This window comes from Brassica napus, chromosome A9 (genome assembly GCF_020379485.1).
Source record: "Brassica napus cultivar Da-Ae chromosome A9, Da-Ae, whole genome shotgun sequence".
NCBI lineage: Eukaryota > Viridiplantae > Streptophyta > Magnoliopsida > Brassicales > Brassicaceae > Brassica > Brassica napus.
Window position 1 is genome coordinate 3,547,260 of NC_063442.1, and position 24,087 is coordinate 3,571,346.

The 24,087-nt window shown below is 31.6% G+C and overlaps 2 protein-coding genes and 1 non-coding gene across 4 annotated transcripts; 2 read left to right on the forward strand and 1 right to left on the reverse strand.

The window, feature by feature from the left end:
- Nucleotides 1–28: 28 nt before the first annotated feature.
- On the reverse strand, nucleotides 29–3,027 carry LOC106365894 (pentatricopeptide repeat-containing protein At5g25630). Its single transcript, XM_013805407.3, has 3 exons — nucleotides 2,778–3,027; nucleotides 1,766–2,641; nucleotides 29–945 (listed from the first exon to the last, which is right to left on the reverse strand). The coding sequence occupies exons 1-3, from the start codon at nucleotides 2,838–2,840 to the stop codon at nucleotides 175–177; spliced, it is 1,710 nt and encodes a 569-aa protein (XP_013660861.2). The 5' UTR covers nucleotides 2,841–3,027; the 3' UTR covers nucleotides 29–174.
- A 2,746-nt stretch (nucleotides 3,028–5,773) lies between these two features.
- TRNAF-GAA lies at nucleotides 5,774–5,846 on the forward strand. The gene has a single exon. It is a non-coding gene; the product is annotated as a tRNA-Phe (tRNA).
- Nucleotides 5,847–14,830: 8,984 nt separating this feature from the next.
- LOC106365896 (indole-3-pyruvate monooxygenase YUCCA6-like) lies at nucleotides 14,831–18,371 on the forward strand. Of its 2 annotated transcripts, XM_013805409.3 has the most exons (5): nucleotides 14,831–16,056; nucleotides 17,048–17,296; nucleotides 17,394–17,516; nucleotides 17,691–17,867; nucleotides 18,064–18,371. In XM_013805409.3, exons 1-5 carry the CDS (start codon nucleotides 15,352–15,354, stop codon nucleotides 18,133–18,135), a joined length of 1,326 nt encoding a protein of 441 aa, XP_013660863.2. In that variant the 5' UTR covers nucleotides 14,831–15,351; the 3' UTR covers nucleotides 18,136–18,371. The 2 variants fall into 2 exon arrangements, with proteins under 2 accessions (XP_013660863.2, XP_013660862.2); XM_013805408.3 differs by having other exon boundaries at nucleotides 14,845–16,056; nucleotides 17,691–18,371.
- Nucleotides 18,372–24,087: the final 5,716 nt, after the last annotated feature.

Below are 24,087 nucleotides of genomic sequence, written 5' to 3' on the forward strand. Positions count from 1 at the left end.
TTCGTTTACAGCAGAATACTATCACAGATTTGTAATGTACAATAGATTTTATAACATCATTATGTTGGAATGTACATATGGTAAGAGTTCTCACAGTATCGACTCTTTTAAACACAAGATTAGGTAGTGAAATTACAAATCTCCAGATTCAGACAAAGCCAGTTTTGTCCTTTTTCAGTTCAAGAACACTGTACAAGACTGCACAAACTGCCCACTGATCCCAAACTGCGCTTGCGACTGCTTCTGGCATACAATCGGTGGCACTCGAGCTCCGAGTTTACAAGCAGAAAGATTCACAGCTTTCGCGGTCGGAACCTCCCGTTTCCCGACAGGAATCTGCAACAGACTAAACCCCCCTGCCGACGCCTGTTTCTGGTAAAGCTTCTCCAACTTCTCAATATCTCTACACTTCAACGCCTCGATCGCTTTGTTCGACTCATCCCCCAGCCCCGCGACGCGCCACGCTTCAGCCAACAGCACGTAGGTAGAGTTCTCAGGCTTCACGCCAAACCCTTTCATCATCTGCAAAACCTCTTCAGCTTTCCACGGCTGCTTGGCTTCCAAGTAACCCCACATCAGCGTCTCGAAGGTCTTTATATTCGGCGAGACGCCGAACTCGCACATCCTGTTGAATACCCTCATCGCGTCCTCCATGCTTCCGACGCCGCACCATCCGCTGATCACCGTGGTGAAGATCACCACGTTGGGGCGGGATTCGACCATGGTCTCGAGAATCTCCTCGGCTTTTTGGGGCTCTTTGGCTCTTATGTAGCCTTTGGCTAGAATGCTGTAAGCGTGTGCGTCTGGTTTGACTCCTGCTTTGACCATTTGTTTGAAGACTTGTGCGGCTTTCTCCATGTATCCTGCTGAGCTCCAAGCGTTCATTACGGTGCTGTATGTGATTACATCTGCCTTCACCTTACACTCCTTCATCAAGGTAAGAACCTGCAACTTTCATACTTATTACTAGGCTTGTGCACATTTTTTCCAGAATAGAACTGGAACAACGAAACCAAAACTGAACCAAAATTCATAAATATCCGGGCATATCCTATATCTCTCAAACCGCCAAACTGAAACCGAACCGGAATCGAGAATCAAATGTGACCCAAAATTTAAAATACAGATTATATACCTAAAAATACCAATTTCTTTTAGTTTCTAAATACCCAATTTTTTTTGTGAAACAAAATAACCAAATATTCTAAAATACTATTCATAAACCGAATTATCCGAAAACCGAATTACCCAAATAATTTTTTACCTAAAATATTTAAAATTATTCAAATTATGCAATATTTTTATCCGAATTACCTATACTTAACCTGAAAACTCGAATAATCTAACTTTTTATCCATATTATCTAAAATTAACAGAAAACCGGAACCGAAATGGACCTGAAATCTGTCAGATATTATCCGTGATATAGTATGAATAGAATGAATAAACTGAGTTATTGATCTCTCAGTATCAGCTGTGTAAAGTAGATAAGGACTTGGAGAAGATAAATACTAAACACATTCAAGATAGGAAATAGGAAAATATCAGTTATCTCATTAATCCGGTTTTCAACTTTGATACCCGAACCAAAAACCAAAATAACTGAACTGAACCGAAACCGAACTGAGTTTTATAGATAACCGAATGACATCTAAATCTCTAAAACCGAAAAACCAAAATACCCGGGAACCCCATGCCTACTTATTACCTACTCAACCTGACCAAACTCACAACAATGAAACTAAAATCAATACTGTTGAGTTACCTCATCGATGCCATCACGGTCCATGACCTCAACGAAGCCTTTGATCAACGAATTAAACACCACAAGATTAGCTTCAACTCCCATCTCCTTCATCCTCCTCACAAACCTCAAACCATCTCTCACCCTCCCTTCTCTGCAGTACCCTCCCACCACAATCCCACACGTCCTCCCATTCGGTCTCCCCATCTTCTCAACCACCTCTCTCTCAGCTCTCTCCGTCTCTCCTTTCTGCACATAACAAGTCGCAATCGTGTTATACGTCACCGTATCCGCCTTAACTCCACACTCCTCCATCTTCTCCACCACTCTCCACGCCTCCTCCACCTTCTTCTTCTTGCACCAAGCTTGCACCAGAACATTGAACGTCCTCACATTAGGCCTCACATCGACGCTGTCCTCCTCCAGCATCAGCTTCAGCAGCTCGGAGGATCTCTCGGGCCGCCCCGCGATTCCGTACCCTTTGATCAAAGTGTTGTAAGTGCTTGTGGTCGGGTTCAGACCAAGCCCCTTCATCTTCAGCAGCGCCTGAACAGCTTCTTCGACGTTACCGGACTCGGAGTAAGCGTTGATGACCGCGTTGAAGAAGATGGAGTCAGGCTTTGTCCCGCTCTGTTCAACCTCAGAGACTATGGAGGTTATGGAGCCGTACTGCTTTTGGACCGTCATCGCGGCTAAGAGAGTTGTGTAAGTGATCAAAGACGGTCTGTGTCCTGTCTCTGACAAAGATTTGAAAAGTGTCTGGGCCTCGTGTGGACGTCCGCGTTCTATCAGAATGTTCATCAGCTTCGTTCTTGACCTCACTGTCCTGCAGCTGCTTCCTTCATTACATGACTTGCAGCGATGATACTGGTGCTCTCCTCCTTTGTTAACTGTAGTCTGCAAAAAGATTTTAAAAGCAAAACCGAGAGTTCAGAATCAGACCAAACTAAAAGAACTCGGATCAAGTAACTGTATCCCGTGATTCTTGTTCGAAATGGTTCAACTTAAGCCATAGATTTCCTGAGATTCTTACCTTAACAAGTGCGGATCTTTGTGCTCCAGACATAACGGGAGCTTTGTTCTCGAAATCTCCCATGTTTTGTCGGAAAAGCAAGAGAGATAGAGAGGCTCAATGTCTACACAGAGATGGGTTCCATAGAAAAAAGGAAAATTATATTTTTTTTATTAATTAATTCTGATGAGGAAGACAACGAAACTAGATAAGGAAACTAAAAGACAATGGATTTTTGAGAATTTTTGTTTTCTGTCCACATATTTTTGTTGTTGTATTTTATCGTTTTTAATAAATCATAAATAAATGTTGATAAAAAAAATAATAAATCATAAATAATAACTTTCAGAATTTCTTTTAAGACAATTGTCAATAATAGCATCTTTTGAGTTTTTGTCTCAAAAATAGTATTAAAAGGAGAAAGTTACAAAAATGAAATTCATTAAAAGGTAAAATATCCCTAATATCCTTGATTTAAAATTAAATAAACAAACAAAAATAAATAAAAATAAACATAAAAAAATGAAAAAAAAGAATTTTTTTTTTAGTTTCAGATTATATGTTTTCAGATTCGAAATTTTTTATAATTTTTTTTCGAATTTTTTTTATTTTTTTCAAATTTTCTTTTTATAATTCAAAAATACTTTTTGAAACTGTTTTTTAAATTTTTATTTTTAAAGTTTTAGTATTTATTTTTTATTTTATAAAATTTTAAACTCTAATTCCAAAACTCCATCCCCCTTAACTCTAAACCTAAGGTTTTGATTAATTAACCCAAGGGATATAAATGTATATTTACCTCTTTAATAAAACTTATTTTTGTAATTTTGAATCTTGAGTGCTAGTTTGGAAACAAAAACTTGGTTTGGTGCTATCCTAGTCTTTTTCTCTTTCTTTTACCGGTTTATAAATTAATGAGCCCAAAAGGTGCAGCCAACTAAAGTTTAAACAGTGAAAAGTAGGCCTGGGCATTTTAACCTGGACCGAAGACCCGAACCGGAACCGACCCAAAAATACCCGACCCGAACCCAGACCGAAAATTTATAAGTACCTTTTGGGTCTAAAATATTTTTACCCGAATGGATCCGAAACCGAAAGGAACCGATCCGAATAGACCCGGACCCGAAAAGAACCGATCCGAATAGACCCGACCCGATAAGAACCGATTTATACCCGACTTAAAAACATGTATATCTAAAACTATAATGTTTTTGTGTTCCATTTTGTATATATTATCTTATGATTTAGTTGAAATATTTTTTGTTAACAATATTTGTTATTATTTTGTAATATTGTTTAAGTAATATGAAGTTTTAAAATGTAAAATTTAGAGTTTAAAAATGTTTTATTTTAATTATTAATAGTTTCATTTAGGTTATTTTGTAAAATTTTAGATATATATGATAAATATCAACTAAATTTGATGGAATTGGGTATGTCATGTCTTTTTCAGATCCTAAATACCCGAACCCGACCCGGATCCGATATGGATCCGAAAAATTATAGGTATTTTAATTATAGACCCGAACCGACCCGGACCCGAGAAGAACCGACCCGGACCCGAGAAGAACCGACCCGAACCCGAACCGAAAATTTCTAAGTACCTATTAGATCTAAATATTTAGGACCCGAAAGACCCGGACTCGAAAGGAACCGGCCCGAACCCGACCCAAAGACCCGAACGCCCAGACCTAGTGAAAAGTATGAAGCCCATCATAAATAACGTCATGCCGTTCGTCAATGAAAAGTGTATAAACTGTAAACTCAATTTTTTAAATTTAACTTAACACCAGTGTTTTTAAACCTAACCCAAACTGGCGGTCCAACCAAATTAAACCGTGAATTTTAAAAAATATCCAAATCAGATGTATAAAACTAGGTTTATTTGTAATTTGCTACAAAAGTCAACTTGTTAATTATTTTGTCTTTCAAATCATAAATTTTTTTTTTTGTTATATTTTTTAACAACATTATTTTTGTTATATTATTTTAAAAAATTTCATAACTCACAATGATAAATAATTAAAATTTAAAATTAGTTTTAGCTTTAGGTCAAAATATTAGTTTTGTATTTGATTTTTTTTAGTTTGTATCTAAATTTAATTTATATTTATTTCTATTGAAAGCTTTAGTAACTAAATTCAGTTATGTTTGTAAAATTTACTATATAATTAACAAGCAATTCAGATTTAATTCAATTTTTAATTTGTGATTAAATTCAATTTAATACGGTTGAATTGAAATGAACCCGACTGAACCATATTGACTTATAATTTAAAAAGAATCTGGTTCATTATCGGTCCGGTTTTTATAAAGATTGGTTTAAAGTGAAAACGTTAATCGGAAATTGAAATAATCCTTTCAAAGCAGTTAAGATATTCCATTCAAAACCATAAATGATAAATCTTCTTGTTAGGAAAGCATTGACACTTCATGATCTCTAGAAATAAAGTTCACTTTCTCAGTTTCCATATGATGTGTATATATTTTTTGCTAAGTAATGATGTTTATATATTCAAGAACTTGCAAGCCAGCACTGAATAAGTTTACTTTCTCAATACCATCACATATATATATATTTTATGTATGTTTTTGTCAAATTGGCAAGGGTTTCCATTACTTTATCCACACGACCATGAAGATCTATCTATTCCTGACTGTACATCTTTTTATTACTGATGTTACTTGCAGGGGCGAAGCCAGAATTTTATTTTAATGGGTGCACATCTTATATAATTAAAATAAATGTCAAAAGAAGGATCGAGCTTGAGATATCAATGGGTGCACAAGTACACTCTTACCATTTTTCCTAGCTAATTTTCTTGGCAGTTTAGATACTAAAATCATAATATCCAAAAGATTACGGGTGCACGTGCCCCCATTAGTCATGCACTGGCTACGCCCCTGGTTACTTGTATTGACATTTTCAGCAACACATTAGATTGCATTTTTGAGTTGAGTGTACTCGAATATATCAGACTTTGGTATATTCAATATATTAGTGTATATGTCAACAAGCGGGGATTGCTCAGTTGGGAGAGCGTCAGACTGAAGATCTGAAGGTCGCGTGTTCGATCCACGCTCACCGCATGTTCCTATATTTTTTAAAAAAATTTAAAGATCAAATGTACATGTAAATTAACATTGTACTAGGTTAAGATCCGCGCCTTGCGCGGAATAAACATTATATATATAAATTATTTTATATTTATATGTTTATACCATATTATGAAATAATAAATATGTATTGAATAATTAAAAAGTCATTATCTACTACTTATATAATTAAATTGGTGCGAACATATAAATAAATTTAATAAATCGAAAAAATATTTTTTTCCTATTTGATATGATATATAATTAAATTTAAATGATAGTAACATATATATGGTATATGCTAATATTAATATTTATTAGATGATGTTTTTTGCTCATATTTTTTTTATCATTTGTATCTGTTATAGCAAAAAATCTAAATTAGTGATAACAAAATTTTCACTGTGGGAATAATGGTTTAAGTAATTTATAATATTTTAAAAAGTTAAGTTATCAATATTTTTTCAAATTTTTCATCAAAAAAATGTTCAAAGTAAATTTCAAAATTACGATATTTATGTATTTTTATATGGCATATAGTTTAATTTAAAATGATATATATATTTATATATCTTTTATTTTTGATACTTATTAAATGAGACTTTCAACTTATATTATTTTTCAATTATTTGTATCATGTCATAACAAAAGTTTTAAATCATAGATTACAAAATTTAAATGTGAAACTTTTAACAATTTTAGTAATTTATGCTCATTTTTAAAAATTCAAAATATAATATATAAATAATTTTTTTTAATTTTTATTATATGGTTACTATGATTTTTTAATTTATTTTAATAGCTTAAAATTAAACAAATATAATTATAATACATACTTATTTTTATCAAATCTTTATTATTCAAAATCATTAATTGTCATATATATTTTCGCACATTAGGCAATTCTGTAATCTTATTTAAGGAAATAATGAATCACATTAATAATGTATTTATTGTAGTTTAATATAAAACTTATTATATATTTTAATGGACCAACCTATTTTTCTATGGATTTTAAGAATCATTCTAGTGATGACACGTGGTTACAAAAAAATGTTGCAATGCTTCTCAAATAATATATAGGGGATATCATGTAAAACATGGCAATAAACCACTTCAGTCTCTCTAAACAAAAATGTATCCATTTAACTTTTAATTAAAAATTCGTTTGATTGATTACGTGGTACCTAATCCAAAATAGTTCTGGATATGATTTTTTTAAACTTGGTTCTAATTAATATGATATCTTATTGATTTTATAATGAGACTAGGTTAGAAATAAGATATAGAAAGAACCATCATATCAAATGATTTTAGAGCATCTCTATTGGTTCAGATTCTTATGTGGATATATAAACCAAAAAATTAGTATTTTAATAAAGTATAATTATCTAACTTAAAATTTATCTATTATAAAACAGAACCAATTGCACATCAATACATGTGAGATAAATATCTAAAAGGTGTCTCAAATTTTCTTTGCAAAGAAACGAAACTAGGAAAATTGCACCCTATATACATGAAAAAAACTTTAATACACTAACTAACCAAAATTTCCTCATCTCTCCTACTTTTTCTTCCTATCTCTCTACTCTCTCTCCCAAAATCTAATTTTTCTTTTTTTCTTTGGTTATTTGGCAAATAAGCCCAAGAAACTATTGACATTCTCTCTCTTATTTTTGTAAATTGTTGAGATATTTGGTGGAGTTTTACCGTGGAAGTGCTCTTAGAAATTTAATATCCTTTACAAGCTAATGATATGTATGGAATATAGATCAGTATATGAACTACCAGATAATTATGAGTACAACGATGAACATCAATCTTCAAGATGTAATTTTTCTCAGTTTGTTAACATTTAAATTAAACATTTAGAGAAAGGTGCAGAAACAGGGTTAAGAACTTGCAAAAGTTGCATTCTATTCACTTGACTCCATCAAACGAGCTAAACATCTAAGGATTTAAATGTATTTAGACAACTAGAAAAATGTATAAAAACAATTCCAAAAAGTTTCCAAATGGAGGATGAGTGTGATCTCGTAGTCACCCACTTAACAATGCATAATTGGTCGATTAAAACAAAAATAATTGTAGACATAATAGTAATCCGTCTAGTCTTGCCTATATACGTACCTAACGGGACAACATTTGGCAAGAGCAGATTGGGTGGTCTATTAAGCTCCCAACGATACGACGCTCAAATATTTTGTAAAATGTAGAAGAACCAATATGTACGTGTAACCATCATCTCTATTACTTTGTAAAAATTATTTTCAATTTATTATATCCATTAGCATCACACTACACTAATATATTATTTTCCATTTGACAAGACGCTGACTATTGTTTAAGGACGTGGATATACATAGCCGGACATGCAGACGAAGGACTTCTGACACATCATCTTCTACTATGAACTATTTATACTAAGACATCCACTCAAATTATAATCCAATGTTAGTTCGAGAATTTACGTACATCCATGTATATTCATGCATCTCTTAATTGATATTAGGTCAGTGATCATTTTTTTCGCCTGCATCTAAGGTTCTTAATTGATATTGGTGAATGACCATTTTTTCGCTTCGCACATTAGCTTTACTCGTAGAACTATATATATATATGTATATGGAAGGTTTGAATTCTTACTATTTTTTAATTAACGTTGTTTTCATTTTTTTAATAAAAATCTTTTCATTTTTTTAATAAATGTTAAACTAATTCAAAAACGAACTGATTTACAATTAATGTGTCTATCTTTTGATTACTAAGGGAAGTGACTCCTCATGAAAATTTAGATTTTGAGCTAGGAGAAAAACTTAAAAAGTTACCTGGAAGAGAACCACATCTCCGAGGCTGTCGGATGCCTGGTGTTTCCCATTGCTCGAACCGCCGAATCTTCGTCTCATTTTTAACATTTTTCTATAGGAAAGAGAGAAATGTTAAGTAATATGATTTGTTGATATAGATCGATATGATTTGTTGATATAGATCGATATCGTTAGTTGGGGGGGGGGGGGGGGGGGGGGGGGGGGCGTGGTAAGTAAATAGTTTTCTTTTTTAGCTATAAGATTCTTAATTAAGATCTCACTATTCTTGGCGTTTCAAAAAAAAGATCTAACTATTCTTTAAGGTGAATCTAAAAATGAATTTCTCAAATTTTCTAATGGGTTTAAAGCATGAGGCCATCTTTATTGATAGAAACAATGTTCACAGTAACAATCAAACGCAGAGATCATTGCATCTTTCCTAAGTCTTTTACAACATTAGACCAAAAACACTTGGTTATCTAGATAATTAGTATGGTTGTAAACACTTTTATCTAGATCTATAATGTTGGTGGGCTATAAAACAAAAGGAATTGGCATATATAATATCATTGAATGTTGTTTTCCCTTCTTTGTTTAAATTTAAGTTTGTTTTGTTCTAAGAAGGGCATGTCTTTATCGAATAGATTCAGCATTATGTGCTTTCATGATACCTGATGGTACATAAAGCGTAAAGGAGATTGTCTTTGCTCGTTATATTTCGAAAACTTTGCAAAAGTAATCCCTATTAGTTTTGAGTATGCAGAAATAGTTCCTTTTTAATTATTCATTGATAAAATCATCTCTTAAAATCATCTTTTTAGTCGAAAGGTAGCTTCATACAAACTCTTAAATGTATTACAAAAAGTGTTATAAAATCTTATAAAACATAATTGGTGGTATGAAGCAAAGATTTAAGATTGGATGATATGAAGGAACAACCTACAACCACCGTGCTATTTGCCTATTCAACACTCATTTATTTTGAAACTTTTTTTTTTTTTGGTCTAAATTTATTTTATTTATTTATTTATTTTGAAACTTAAATATATTATTGACGAGTGTATAATCGTTAATAATATATTCTCTTTTTTTAGAACGAGAGTTCTCAGAATATGATATCTCGAATGCAATACTATACATTTAAAATATCGTATGATTTTTTTATAGGCAGTATATATAGGTAATACGAGTAGTATCATTTTAAAAATGTATCAAATACTATCTCTCATTTTAAAATGTATCAAATACTATATCTTTTAGATATAATAAGTTGACGCATTTATGTATACCTTATAAAGAAATTTGGTGAACAAATGCTCAGTTAAGAAGAGAGCAAAAAATACAGTCTTGCAAGAAATCTCTTTTTCCTATACATACTACATCTAAAGGAAACAATCAAGATAAATGATCTAAGATGATTTTCAAAATAGCAACAAAAATACATGAAAACAAAAAAGTGATCATAGAAAATTGTTAATAACTTTAGTATGAAATATTATCATGATTTAGGGATAAAAAAGTGTTTTACGCAAAACTATGTAAGTTTTAAATATGTATATAGTAATACATCATAATAAGCTAGCTGTGGCATGAGATATCAGTTCTTACTAAAAAATAGTTTTATTTTATTTTTTGCTAAGTAACATGAAATGGATACTTCTAATGATTTTTACAAACTTTACGAAGCAAGTATTCATATAAATTAACAATTTTACGGGAGACGCACTAGAGCGGTATATGGATTTTATTAGGAAGAAAAGTTGGGAGGTTTGAAAACTATAAATGCTAATCGGGTAAGAAACTGGTTTGTTCTCTCAGATCTTTATTGGTGCATTTCCTGCTTTGTCTTTTCCTTGTGAGCTTTGATTTTATTGTAAATGCATAAAATGACTATATATATATATAACTTGTAAAATAATTATATTATATAGTTTTCCTTCCAAAGATTCTGAGCATCTTTTGATTATAATTGTTCATTACTTTCATATAATGATAAAGGTAATTCCACCGTCTTATATATGAGGCAGTGTTAAAAAAAAAGGAAAATGTTTAAAATACACTAAGTTGGATATTGTTTTTAAAAATACACTCAACTAAAAATAATTTAATATTTGGATTTATATTTTCTTCATTATGTTTAGGATTTATTATTTATGGAGTGGAGTTGAATTTATAAATTTCTATAAATAATTCTTAAATATTTATAAATAATTCATGAGAGTCATTTTTTATAGTAGACTTAAAGTATTTATAAAAATTAATTATTATTTAAAAATTAATTTGAAAAGTAGTGTTAAATTTGAGGTAAATTTTGAAATCCTCTTTCTGCAAACTTGTAAGAAGCAGTGTTTCTAAAAGCATTTAAGACAATCATCAAAAGAAGGTGAATTCAATTTGATTTGTATTTGTTGTTTTTTTTCAAGTTGTTAAAGCATCTCCAATAGAAGGTTCTAATGTTGAAGTCCTAAAAATACATATGTATATATTATTTATGTGTATGTAATTGCGAAATTTCTAAATTTTACAGAAAATCCAACCAAAATATATGTACTCATATACTTTGGATTGGTTTTTTCCATAAAATTTAGAACTCTTCTATTACATCCACATATATAATATATATATTACAAACGGGGCTGTTAAAAATTGATATATTTTTAGCTTTGTTCTCGTAATTATTTATTATTTCCTTACGAATTAATTAGAATATTAGTACGAAAATGTATTCTGATGAATGTATATTTCTTGTATATATGATTATATTATTGTATGCACATCTACTACCACGAACTTATCTTACAATTAAGTTTTTAGTTAAGCATGTAATTAAGTTATTTCATCATGATAGAATCCCAACCTTGCTTTATTCTTTCTCACAACCCCCACTTAAACTTATAATCATTAGACAGATTGGGTAATAATTAGCTACCCCATTGCTATTAGAATACTTAGCACGATTAATTATTCATTACTTTGTTTTTCCTTTTCTTTATCGTATTTTAAGTAAAGCAAATGAACCGGCCAGTGTGAAATTCCCTTGAAATATTGTTTTAAATAGCTAGAAGTCATTCTTCCCCACGAGTGTCTCGTGAGCGGAAAAAGAACAAAAAGGAGTGGGGGATAAAAGGGATATTATTAGATAAGTGGAGCTGAGTGCCTAGTGGGCTTGTGATTACCGATAGATCCATCTTAATTGTATTTGTATTTTTATAAGCAGTTGTTGATTAAGCTTATCAGAAAATGCAGTCTAGTGGTTTGTAGAATTGTTGCCATTATCCAAATTTAATCAGCACAATAACAAATAAATCTTATTGCAAAAAATGTTAAATGAATTAGCAAGAGATTAGTAATCAAGTTTACGGGATTAACTTTGAAGGAACACTTTTAATTCTGCTGAATATCTTCTTTCATTCTACCAAATCGTTCATTTAACAAATAATATTACCAGTTGGTGGGAGACTTCAGAATTCCTTACTGTTTTTTGCTAGGGTTACTAAAGTTAAACATAGCATCGCTTTAGTGTAGTTTTTTATGACACTGATCGCATAAGTAAATTTTCAAAGAAGACGGTTTAGACTTAAGCGTAAAGAGAGCTATAAAAAAGAGTTCTAACGCCTAGCCTAAACTATAGGCACTAGAAAGCCTACTAACGTCTCTCCTTTTTACTTTTTATTGACCTCACACTTAAACTCAGTTCCCATGGCCTTTTCAGCTTGATTAAATCATATAAAATTTGTATTCAATGAATGTAGTAGTTCATCTTTGATTAAATAATATCTCTAAGTTTATTTAAAATCATAGGACTGCGCAAATTTATAGTTTTAATTAAACCTCGCGCATTACGTAAATATTAGTATCGTAGTTTATAATAAACACATGTACAAAGGTACTACGTACTGGTATGATAGAGTAGGTTTATACTTACTAAATTCATCTAGGTGATGTTCTTTGATTAATTACGTTTACGCTCAGATTGGCCAATTAAACAAAATCGATTAGGTGTGTATTTGTCTTGCTTGGGATCTATACTCCACTCGTATCTCGATCCAATGAAGTCTCTCAATTTCCCATTGTGACATCCGGAATGACGAAAATTATGCAAACTATATATATAATCGAAGGCCAAAGAGAAAACCCATTGAGATAGCAAAAGGGCATGTCAAGAAGGTTAGAACTGTGGTGTAAGTTTGTACGAAAGTGCTATCCTTTTGAATTATATTGCCTTAACCAACCAATTAGTCGGCATGCATTATAACGAAATTTGCATCTTCGTGCTGTTGATGTGGCGTTATTCATCCCTGCAGAATCTCATTATAATATCGAAATATAATGGTAAACGTTTTTCATATTGCCGCATGAGTTCATAATTTGGTGTTTCCTTCATATACAATTGGTTAATATTCACAATTTTATATAGGTAGCCGATCTTACCCGAATAGGTAAACTTACCCTGTTACGTATCGGAATAATCAGTATTTTCATCAATATCAAATTTCAAAGAGTAATAATTACAAAATAGTAATATAAATAATTATGAAATTAAAATATTTTCTATATAAAATGAATGGATCCAAAAACATGTATGAGTTTCTCATGAATATCTCAAAGATTTCAGTTTTTAATTAAAAAATCTTACTTTTTTTCTTTTCTGTAAGTTCAAAATTTGAAGTTATGAGATCTGTACATTAACATCTCAATGAAAATTCTCTATCATTTTGGATACTTAAAGCATATATTAATGGATTTTAAAAAAAATATTATGATAGTTGTATATTAGTATATTATGATGTTATTATTATTTCGGATTCATTAAACTACCATTGATGAAGATACTTTTGATTGTATAGATCATTGAGTGAGTATCCCATCAATCACGGTACTAAAATAAATTCATAACTTTCTGTTAATTTATTAGAGCTGTACTAATTTTTCTATTTTTCTTCTAAAAGATAAATGATGCATCCATTAAAATCTTTATATTAGCAATTTAGCATTAATATTCACATTATTAATCATATATATCGTGCGCTATACCATGTTTCTAACTAAAGCCAAAATTTCTGATACTGTTACTCATGATTAATCACTCATCAACCACCTTAAGTTTATTATTATTTAAATAAAAGCTTTAAAAACAAAGCAAACCCCTTGACATATAATCTAAAAAAACTATTATAATAATGTCATATACACCCCAACAAAAGCTTGGAAAATAAAGTGACTATTGAGGAGAGCGTAAAGAGTGTATATAAAATGGTACTATTTAGGAAAAATACACATGAAGTACAAAGTTACCAAATGTACGATCTATGTGGCTGACGATGAAATACTAAAGTTACTAAACCAAAGATGCTAGAAGAATTTTTTAGATTATATAATTTATATATTGCGGATTGCTTAGTTTTCCACATACACTTAATTATCAAACGGATTCTATAAAAATGTGCTATTTTTTCTAGTAACAAATTGCATTTTAATTGGATTTGATATAAATGTAAATTTCAAAGTAGTTTTAGTTTATTTACAAAAAAAAGTAGTTTTAGTGAATAATTTTAAATAATAGATCAACAAATTATTAGATAGTTATCAAAGAAATAAAATATTCGAGTGGCCATTGTCCTTGTATTCTTAGAGGAGCGTACATGCCAAAACCATTAACAAATTCATGATATAAAAAGGAGAAAGAAGCAATTATGGGTTAACCGACCACTGACCACATATTGAATATGCGATGGACTAAAGCTTTATTGAAAGTCTTGAGAATCTGTAGGTTAGCCGGCTATTGTATATGTTGTGGGCTAGATTTTCTTTCTGTAGATAGTTGAATATGTTCATCGTACGTAGATGCTAAGATGCTAGATTGTTAAATGTAGAACTATTATACTTTGTTAATGCCATATAATGAAAAATGATGTAATAGACACACAAATATAAATACTCTTTATCATATATTAAACTCATATTCTTTGTGAGTGATCATAAGACAATCAAAAGATTACTTACATCAATCTTTGAGATTTCCATGAGGTAAAGAGTCAAAAAGTGTAGTGGAACACAAAAATCTCATAGGTGGGCAAAAGAATAGAGAACTCGATTTAATATATAAACCCCTACTTAAGCATTTTAAGCACATATATATATATATATATATATATATATATACACACACACATATGAGAGCTAGTCACATCACAACTAACCATTTATATATCTCTCTATCATATAAGTTTTAATGGCGATTTAAGAGACCCGTAGTTCTCTGATCATCCTCCGGTTACAGCAAAACACAATCAACGATAATCTCTCGCTCTCTTTACTCATTCTTCTTTATTTGGATAAGATCTCTATCTCTCCCTCGTTTTCAGCAGACTCAATCCAAACCCTAACTTCTTTGATTCCGTTCAGAAGAATATTATTTATTCCCTTCAAAAAACCAATTATAAATATTTTGACAAAACACTTTTTTCACCATCCCTCTTTATTTATTCTTACTCCACGCCATAAATGTCAAATTGTTCGATTTGTACTTTGCCCTTAATTACTGTCAACACCACCATCACTTCTATACTACAATCCCTTCTCGTATTCTCTTGAGAATACGTACTTACATACATTACAAATACACACCAAGCCCTTATAAAAAGCAAGATAAAAGAGAGAGAGAAGTGATTCTTGGCTTAGCTTTCTTGATGGATTCATGTTGGAGGAGAGAGATGGAAGGTAAACTAGCACATGACTACTTGAGTCACCACGGTAAGATGACATCACCGCACCACCGCATCTCCGTCGTCACCGGACCGGTGATCGTAGGCGCCGGACCGTCGGGACTAGCGACGGCGGCTTGTCTAAAAGAGAAAGGAATCACTTCAGTACTACTCGAGAGATCAAACTGCATAGCTTCACTTTGGCAGCTCAAGACATACGACCGACTCCATCTCCACCTTCCTAAGCAGTTCTGTGAACTTCCGCTTATACCCTTTCCCGACCACTTCCCAACTTATCCGACAAAACAGCAGTTCATCGAGTACCTTGAGGACTACGCCAAGAGGTTCGATATAAGGCCGGAGTTTGGTCAGACGGTTGAGTCGGCTGAGTTTGATGAGAATCTTGGTATGTGGCGCGTGAAGAGCGTGGGTGAAGAGGGCATGACGGAGTATGTTTGCCGGTGGTTGGTAGCTGCGACGGGGGAGAATGCTGAGCCGGTGGTCCCTAGGTTTGAGGGGATGGAGAAGTTTGAGGCTACCGGGGTAGTTAAGCACACTAGTCACTACAAGAGCGGCAGAGACTTCGCCGGGAAAAGGGTTTTGGTCGTCGGATGTGGAAACTCCGGCATGGAGGTTTGTTTGGATCTCTGTAACTTCGATGCTCAGCCTTCTCTCGTTGTCAGAGACGCTGTGAGTCTCTTTTTCTTTTTCTTGTTTTAAGAAAAAAGTAGTTTGGAGATTAAATTAACTTTTTCTTTTGCGTTTTCGATATTTTTTGTTTGGCTCTTTCATGTTTTGTATAGTGTTTCTATGCTAAAAAACAAAATCACTAAAAAAATTCTTTTAAATCAAGTTGATCTTCTGATATTACCAAGTTTTTTTAACTCCAGATATTACCTACTTTCTTGCAAACTTTTTTTCTTCTTCTAAGTTTACAATTTTTTGGATTGCGTGTTTTAAGATATTCTAGTTATACTCAAATATTTGAAAATGACACTCGTGATTAAATATTAAACATCATTAGTTTGGAGATTTTTTTTACAAAATGTTTCTTTACTCTTCTTATTAGTTGAATGGCTTTAACAGGATTGTATTGTTACTAATAACAAGTGTTTCAAATATATATTTATATATATTTTGTCATACTATTTTCATAAAGAAACTAATTAATTATATAAATAATGACAATCCAATCATACTCTTACTAGCTGATCAGAAGATTAATTTTTGAAACAAGTAATATATTTTTGCTTTTTAGTTTGATAATATTCATATTTTATTTTTATTAATCTGTTTTGAAATTTTAAATTTTACGGAAAATAAAATGGCTGGTATTCATCCTAATTTAATATTTTATTTTGTCTATTAGGCCTTGTGAATTCAAGTTCCAACAATGTTGTTAACTGTTTTTATGAATAAAGCTTACCTAGTTTCTTTAATACGGAAATGCTATATTTATAATATTATTGGGAAAATGAAAACTATCAGAAAACAAACTTTATTGGGATTATCACAAGCATGCGCAAACATTCTCACCAAAAAAACATATTCTCATATTTAAAAATGAAAATATACATATAATATGACATTGATTTTCTCATTCGAAATTTATAAATGCATATTTGCTAATTATGTTTCTTTTTTGCGTGTAAATAATTATGTTTCTTTTTAACTGGTGAAGGTGCACGTCCTACCACGAGAGATGTTGGGTACTTCGACTTTTGGGCTGTCCATGTTGTTACTCAAATGGTTGCCCATCCGGCTCGTTGACCGTTTCCTCTTGGCGATTTCCCGGTTTATCCTCGGAGATACCACCCTGTTAGGTCTTAACCGTCCCCGGTTAGGCCCATTAGAACTCAAAAATCGCACCGGAAAAACTCCGGTGCTCGACGTTGGGACGCTTGCCAAGATCAAAACCGGAGATATCAAGGTACTGTATCTTAATCAAAGGGTATTATCGTTCATATATATATGCTAATAATGAACCGGTTTACTGACCGTGATATTGGATTTGTTACTAACAAAAGGTGTGTTCCGGGATAAGAAGGTTAAAACAACATGAAGTTGAGTTCGATAACGGAATAACGGAGAGATTTGATGCCATAATATTGGCAACTGGCTATAAAAGCAACGTACCCTCTTGGCTAAAGGTAGTCAATAATGATAATATAGTTATTTTCATCCTTGTCCACTTTATTTAAACAATCATAAAGCTCTTATTAAAATTTGAATGTTTCTTATAAATATAAATATATATATATATATATCCGTTGAAAACTCGCATTAAATGGGGTTTCAAATTTTAATAAACAAATATTCTGCAGGAGAATAAAATGTTTAGTAAGAAAGATGGATTCCCAATACAAGAGTTTCCAGAGGGATGGAGAGGTGAAAGTGGGCTATATGCGGTCGGATTCACAAAACGTGGAATTTTTGGAGCATCAATGGATGCAAATAAAATAGCTCAAGACATATTCGAGTGGTCAAGAAAATCATATCAAGCCCATAGACATATACAAGTGTTATGCATGTCAAGAAAATCTGGTCAACCCTATAGTAGATTACTAGAATGAAACATTTCTATTAAGAAGCAACATTACTTGAAGACGCAGGTAGCGATCAAATAATAAAACTGATGGTTTTGGGGTTCAAGGGGAGAACTACTGAGGAGTGATGTAAATTAAGACTTATCTCCAGCTGCAATGCAAATTGGGGAATAGAAAGAAAAGGAAACTCAGTGAGAATGATTGTGATTGTGGTGGGCATTGATGATCTTTTGCTCAAAGGAGAGGAGGGGACCCTCTCTCTTTGCATGCTTATAGCCCACTTTGTTAATCTTTCTACACCTTCTCTCTATGTTTCTTTTTTTTTTAGTTTTGCTTAGTTAGATATGCTCTCTGTTTTTCTTGCCTTTTCAGTTCATTTTTTGCCAGAATTTGTAGTGAGATTTTTTTTTTGTAACATACATAATATTTTTTTTTGTAATATACATAGTATTTGTTTAACTAAAACTCTTTACTTTTTTAAACGGACGTGAGCAATTGAATTGTTAACAAAGAATAATAATAAAACTAAGAAAATTGTCAATGATTTTTCGTTTTCGAAATGATTTCATTCCCTAGTAGAAGTATCATATAAATATGGACCACTGTTTGTACATTTGTCAGAAATTAAGTCCTGCACATTTATAATTCTGCTGACCCTTTTCCCAATTATTGCTAGAAGTACGGCCTCCATATGATTTCTTGTCATATTTTTGAAATTAAACTAGCTATAGCTTATATAAATCTATCGTAGATCTCATGTCAGATAGCTTCGGTTTAGATTCTATCATGGATTTGTTATCTTGGCCGCATTAATAAGAATGGTATATGTAATCGAAGCCAATACTAATTTTTTTGTGTGTGTGTATCACTGGAAGATCTCCGTAAAAAGAACTTACTAATTACGCCTCTGTATCTGCATTGGGTTGGTGGTTTCGTGTAAAAAATGATTGTGTTGTGCTTCTTAATCAATTTCTGTTAAAAACATGTTATACACCGCATTATTAGGTATTATCTTCTTCTTTTTTTTTTGCTTAAAATTATTCGGTATTATCAACGACTGGTTTCAGGTACAAAGAAATTTAGAGTCTAAAGTTCTAAACAGAATTCCTCTTTTTTATTAACAAAAATTACGCCCCTATGATGCTTTGGTGGCTGCTGTGGGATTTTGCGGAATGAAAAAAATATATTCCTCAAAATCAGCAAAAGTTATATGATGTAAAATAAAACATTAAACTCTGGCAAACATAAACGAAAGGGAACAAGGATCTTACAGAAGTTTACTTTTGTAAAAGGCACATAAGTAACAAGCTGGAGCCCTACACTTTTGCCAAGCTGTTGGGGAAAATTTAGGAAACAATATCAGATATTCAGATGCCAAACCAAATCTTTCAATTTTATTTTTGTCAACATCAAATCTTCAATCTGAAACATTACTTTTTATTTCAATTAAAATTTTAGTGAAGCGATTAGTAGTGGCTGCTCCAAGTAGGCAAACAGATTTGATATATCCTTACAGTTCCTAGTCCCACATTCTTAACATAAGAAGCACTTACTTTTTCAATCATGTTTCTGCTTTTTTTTCTGAAGCTGATTTTTCTTTAATTTAGTTTTTTTTTATTAGTTTATGCTTTTTCTTGGTTCTAAATTAGGCTTGTCAACCAAATTGTGTTGGAAAGTGGTGCTCTTCGACAGTAAACATAATATATGATTGCGCTCCATATCTTATACAAATATGACTAAGAAATCAGATTATGTTTTTTTTTTTTTTTTTTTTTGGAGTTAAGAAATCAGATTATGTTTAACAAGATTTTCATGCATTATACAAATGGAGTACTATGTTTTAAAATATATATATGCTGTGACCACCAACACAAAAGAAAATATATGTTCTCTCGCGAAATATTTATTATTTTTAAATTCATATTATTACATGATGATGACTGCTGATGAATATTGGACGTATCTTTAGAGTTTTATCAAGTAACCAAAGAAACAGAGGTAGTTTTCACCAAAAAAATACCAGGCAAAGTTTGATGTGTAGTTCTTTAACTGGTAACCCTGAAATGAAATTAATGGAATAAAAGTGGATGAAATAAAATGAATCAAATTGGTTAACAAAAATATATATATTTCATTTATTTATTCCAAATCTGTAAATGGTAACCATGAAATATAATTAATGAAATCAAAATAGATAAATTAGATGAACGTAATTAATTTAAAATATAATACTTTCACCCCAATCATTCATAATCAAAATTGTAATGTTTTTCTTTGTATATATTTGGATTATTCGTGGAATTGATAGAATAATTATTTCATTTCATTCATGTCAAATGGTAAAAAAAATTACGGAATTAATGGACTAAGTCATTCTACATCATTATATTTCAAAAATCAATAATTCAGCTGCATTTCCAAAATATTCTAAGAAGAAATATTTGTTTGAATTGTTGTGGAATTGATTGAATGAGTATTTTATTTCATTAATCTAAATGGTAAAAAGTAATAGAATTAATAGAATGATTTATTCCACATCAATTCATTCAAAAAAAATAAAAATCGAGAGTTTTGGCTAAGAATATTACATATTTTAGAGATGCATATAAAACTTTTGAAAAAAAAACAAAATATAAAAGGGTATAATATATATGATATATACTGTATAAGATTGTATGGTATATTTTAAAATTCAGATTTTGATATTACGTATTTGATATTGAGATCTGTCACTGTATTTAAAACACTTGGGAAGCTACAATGTCCCAACCAGAAATGGCTGCTTTGTGGTCCGAAGTGGCTCTCGTCTTGGCAATTCTCCAGTTCCATCGAATCTACTGAAATTTTTTAAGATTTGACCAAAAGTTGAAAGCGGTAACGATGACAATTGACAACGCGGTATGGTGATTAATTTGACTATTATCCGTGGTTAGGGTCACGGAAACAAAAGTTTGACACATAAAAAATAATTCTATAATACTAATAGCTAAGATATAATTTGTCAAAAATGCAATTTTTAAAATAAAATGTGCTTTGTTTTACTTTGGTAGTAATTTCCTGGGACTTTGATTTGCATTATTCGAATAGAGTAGGTTTTAAGTAATACTTCCAATTTTTCATATCTTCTAACATAAATTTGACGTACTTGGAACAGTTTTCTCTCTTTAACCAGACGTTGGCACGGAAGACCCACCCCATACCTGCATTTTCGTGGCCACACAATAGCCATTTTTCTTTCATTTCTAGTTTACTGCACACACGCTGTTAGTTTCATTCGAAAAGTCGACCCGTTAAAAGGATACTTAAATATCGAGTACAATACTATATATAATGCATAAATGTGCCGTTCTGAACATTATATGATGCAACCACTATACTAAATGAGTTTTTTTTTTTTTTTGAACAACAACTCAATGAGCTTTTAAGTTCAGATGATACAACTACTAGACTAAAAGGGCTTTCAAGTTAAGTTAATTAAGAAAAGATGCAACCATAAGTTCAAACTTCAAAGGGAAGAAGGAAACAATTTTGAAACTTAATAAAAACAATAGAAGATCGTTTATGTATTAATGAAAATTGAGAAACATCGTCCATATGAGTCTGGTACTCTGGTTAGTGCATCTTCTTCTCCTCCACAACAAATTAAGGAAGTGATTTCGCTGGACGTACATTTGGCATTCATGGTCCTAATTCTCTCTGAACCATCCGATTCCAAAAGCTTTAACTCTCACTGGTCCTTCGCATTCATTATATCGAACGGTCTAAAATGGACCATTCTTCTAATTTTTTGTCCTATCATTTTTTCCCCGATAAACTTAATTAGGATGGGAAAAGAAGATCCGAGGGTAAGATGCATTAGACCCTAACTGGTCCTATCATCCCACGGTCATGGATCGTTGAAGCTTTGATTGATCAATGATTCAAAAGAGTATTCTCGGATTATAAATATACGTCACCAGAATTGACGTGACGATACCTCTCTCCATAATTACTCACGAGGATTTTAACTATTAAAATTTAAAAGCCACACCCGACTTTACCAATATTTTTGTTTTCCTTCTTTTCTAAATAAAAACCTAATTTTCTTTTAATGAAAGTCATACTCAGTTCAATAGTTTTTGCACCAAATTTTAGTGTTTACAGATATGGTTATACAACTTAAGTTCGTTTTTCAGTCTCAATCGTTGGCCAACAAAACTACTACTGGTGTGTGTTGGAGAATATTAATCCTACAACATGTGTTCTTTGCAACACAATACATGAAAAGTTTCGGTCTACTGGAATTGCATTGATGTTTATGAAATGGAGTTTAGCTATGCTTATTAATTTAAGTCTAATTAACTGTTTTGATTAAACTTTTTAGTCTTTGAAAGGTTTTTTATAAACTTTCTTGGGGCTTTCAAAGACCTCTGCTTTAATTAGCTATCTTAGATGCATTAGATCTTAATTTTTTTCAATGTCAAAAACTGTATATCAAGATAATGAAAACATAGTCATAAAATATGAAAATAAATAGACGATTTAATCGTTAACTGGAATACTATGTATTTATTCGAAAATGTGCATTTTTTGCACACTTAATCATGACTTGAACATATCATCAATAACAAATCATTACTTTATTTGTTTTGGTGATATAGTTATTAATATTATGTTACCTAAGAATCATATATAATATCATGGTGGGAGTAATATTCTTGCAAAACTGTCATAATTTTGTTTAATTGAGATTCTTAAACATTTTTATTAATTGATATTACTATTTAGCTGTAAATTTCATGCAGGTATGCTTATATCACGGTAAGCTTACTATCTATGGTGAAATCACTCGAAATTTCTCAAAATTGTGAACAACACTTTTTAAAATAGTTTATGTATTGCTAGAAATGCTAGTGGTAAATGTGAGAAACGCGTCAACTGATGTGATGAAAGTTACTCTTCAAGATACAATAATAACAAACAAAAATCAATCAATCAGTTGTTCTTGCCTTGCATCTTTTCATCCATCTTCAATGAATGTATAATCAGCATCAGTTCATTTACTCTTAAAAGAAACCACAATAAATAACATGTTTAGCTTACAAAAACCATGATACGAAAGGTCGTCATATATAATAATGCTCCATTCTTGTTATTTTACGAAAGATAGGTTGAAAGAGTTCGCTAGGTGGAAGAATTTTGCTTAAAACATAAAAAGCCTCTCATATATTGAATCTGAGAATGAGTTAGCGACTTTGCATGCCAGGGTCAGATAGTATACATTGAAAGCATGTGTGATAAAACTAGTGCTGCAAAAGGGAAGAAAATACTAGGGTTACAAAATTTAAAAAGAATAGAAAATAGTGTTACATATTGGCATATTGGAAAGATTACATACTTCATATTCTACGGCAGTGTTAATCCAACAATTCTACGTAGAGTTTTCCATGTAATCTTTTTTTTTATCAACAGTTTTCCATGTAATCATTCTTACATATAATTGATGATTGTTAAACATTTCATATTGAAAAAGCGTAGCTACATTGATGGTTTATCTAGTCTCTTTTGTTGAGGGAGATGAAAGCACGTGAAACTATGACTCCTATCACTAGCTATTGTCTTTCATACCATTGATGGTTTATCTAGCCTCTTTCTTTGTTGACATGGGATTCAGTTACAAACTTTTTCTAAGTATAAGACTTCAGATCTTATCTTGTAATCGTTTATATTTTAATTTGAAGGCTTCTAGTAAAAAAAAAAATGTAGCTACATACGGATGCATATGTGAAAAAACCTGATGAGTAGACACAAACCTTTCTCTCTCTCTCACACACACACATGCCAAGAGATGAGACAAAGATTCTATAGTGGAAGTAAGTGTAGGAATGAGGTGCATAGAGTGGTCCTAGCTAAAAGTTCTCAGAAGATACTAATGCCTTCCCAGTGAAATGCAAGCCATTAAGATTACGAAAGAGATATCTCTTCACTTTAGGGTCCACTCTTCTTCTACCCTTTTTCCTTTAATAGGTCAATCGAAGAAGACGGATCGTGATCATGCATGCTCATTATTTGATATTTGTTTCTCTCTTCTAATTTTCTTTCTAGCGTACATACAAGAGAAAGAACAAGTGCTTAGATTCCAATATAGTATACACACGTATATTTATTAGTATGGGATCATTATGTTCATCCTACT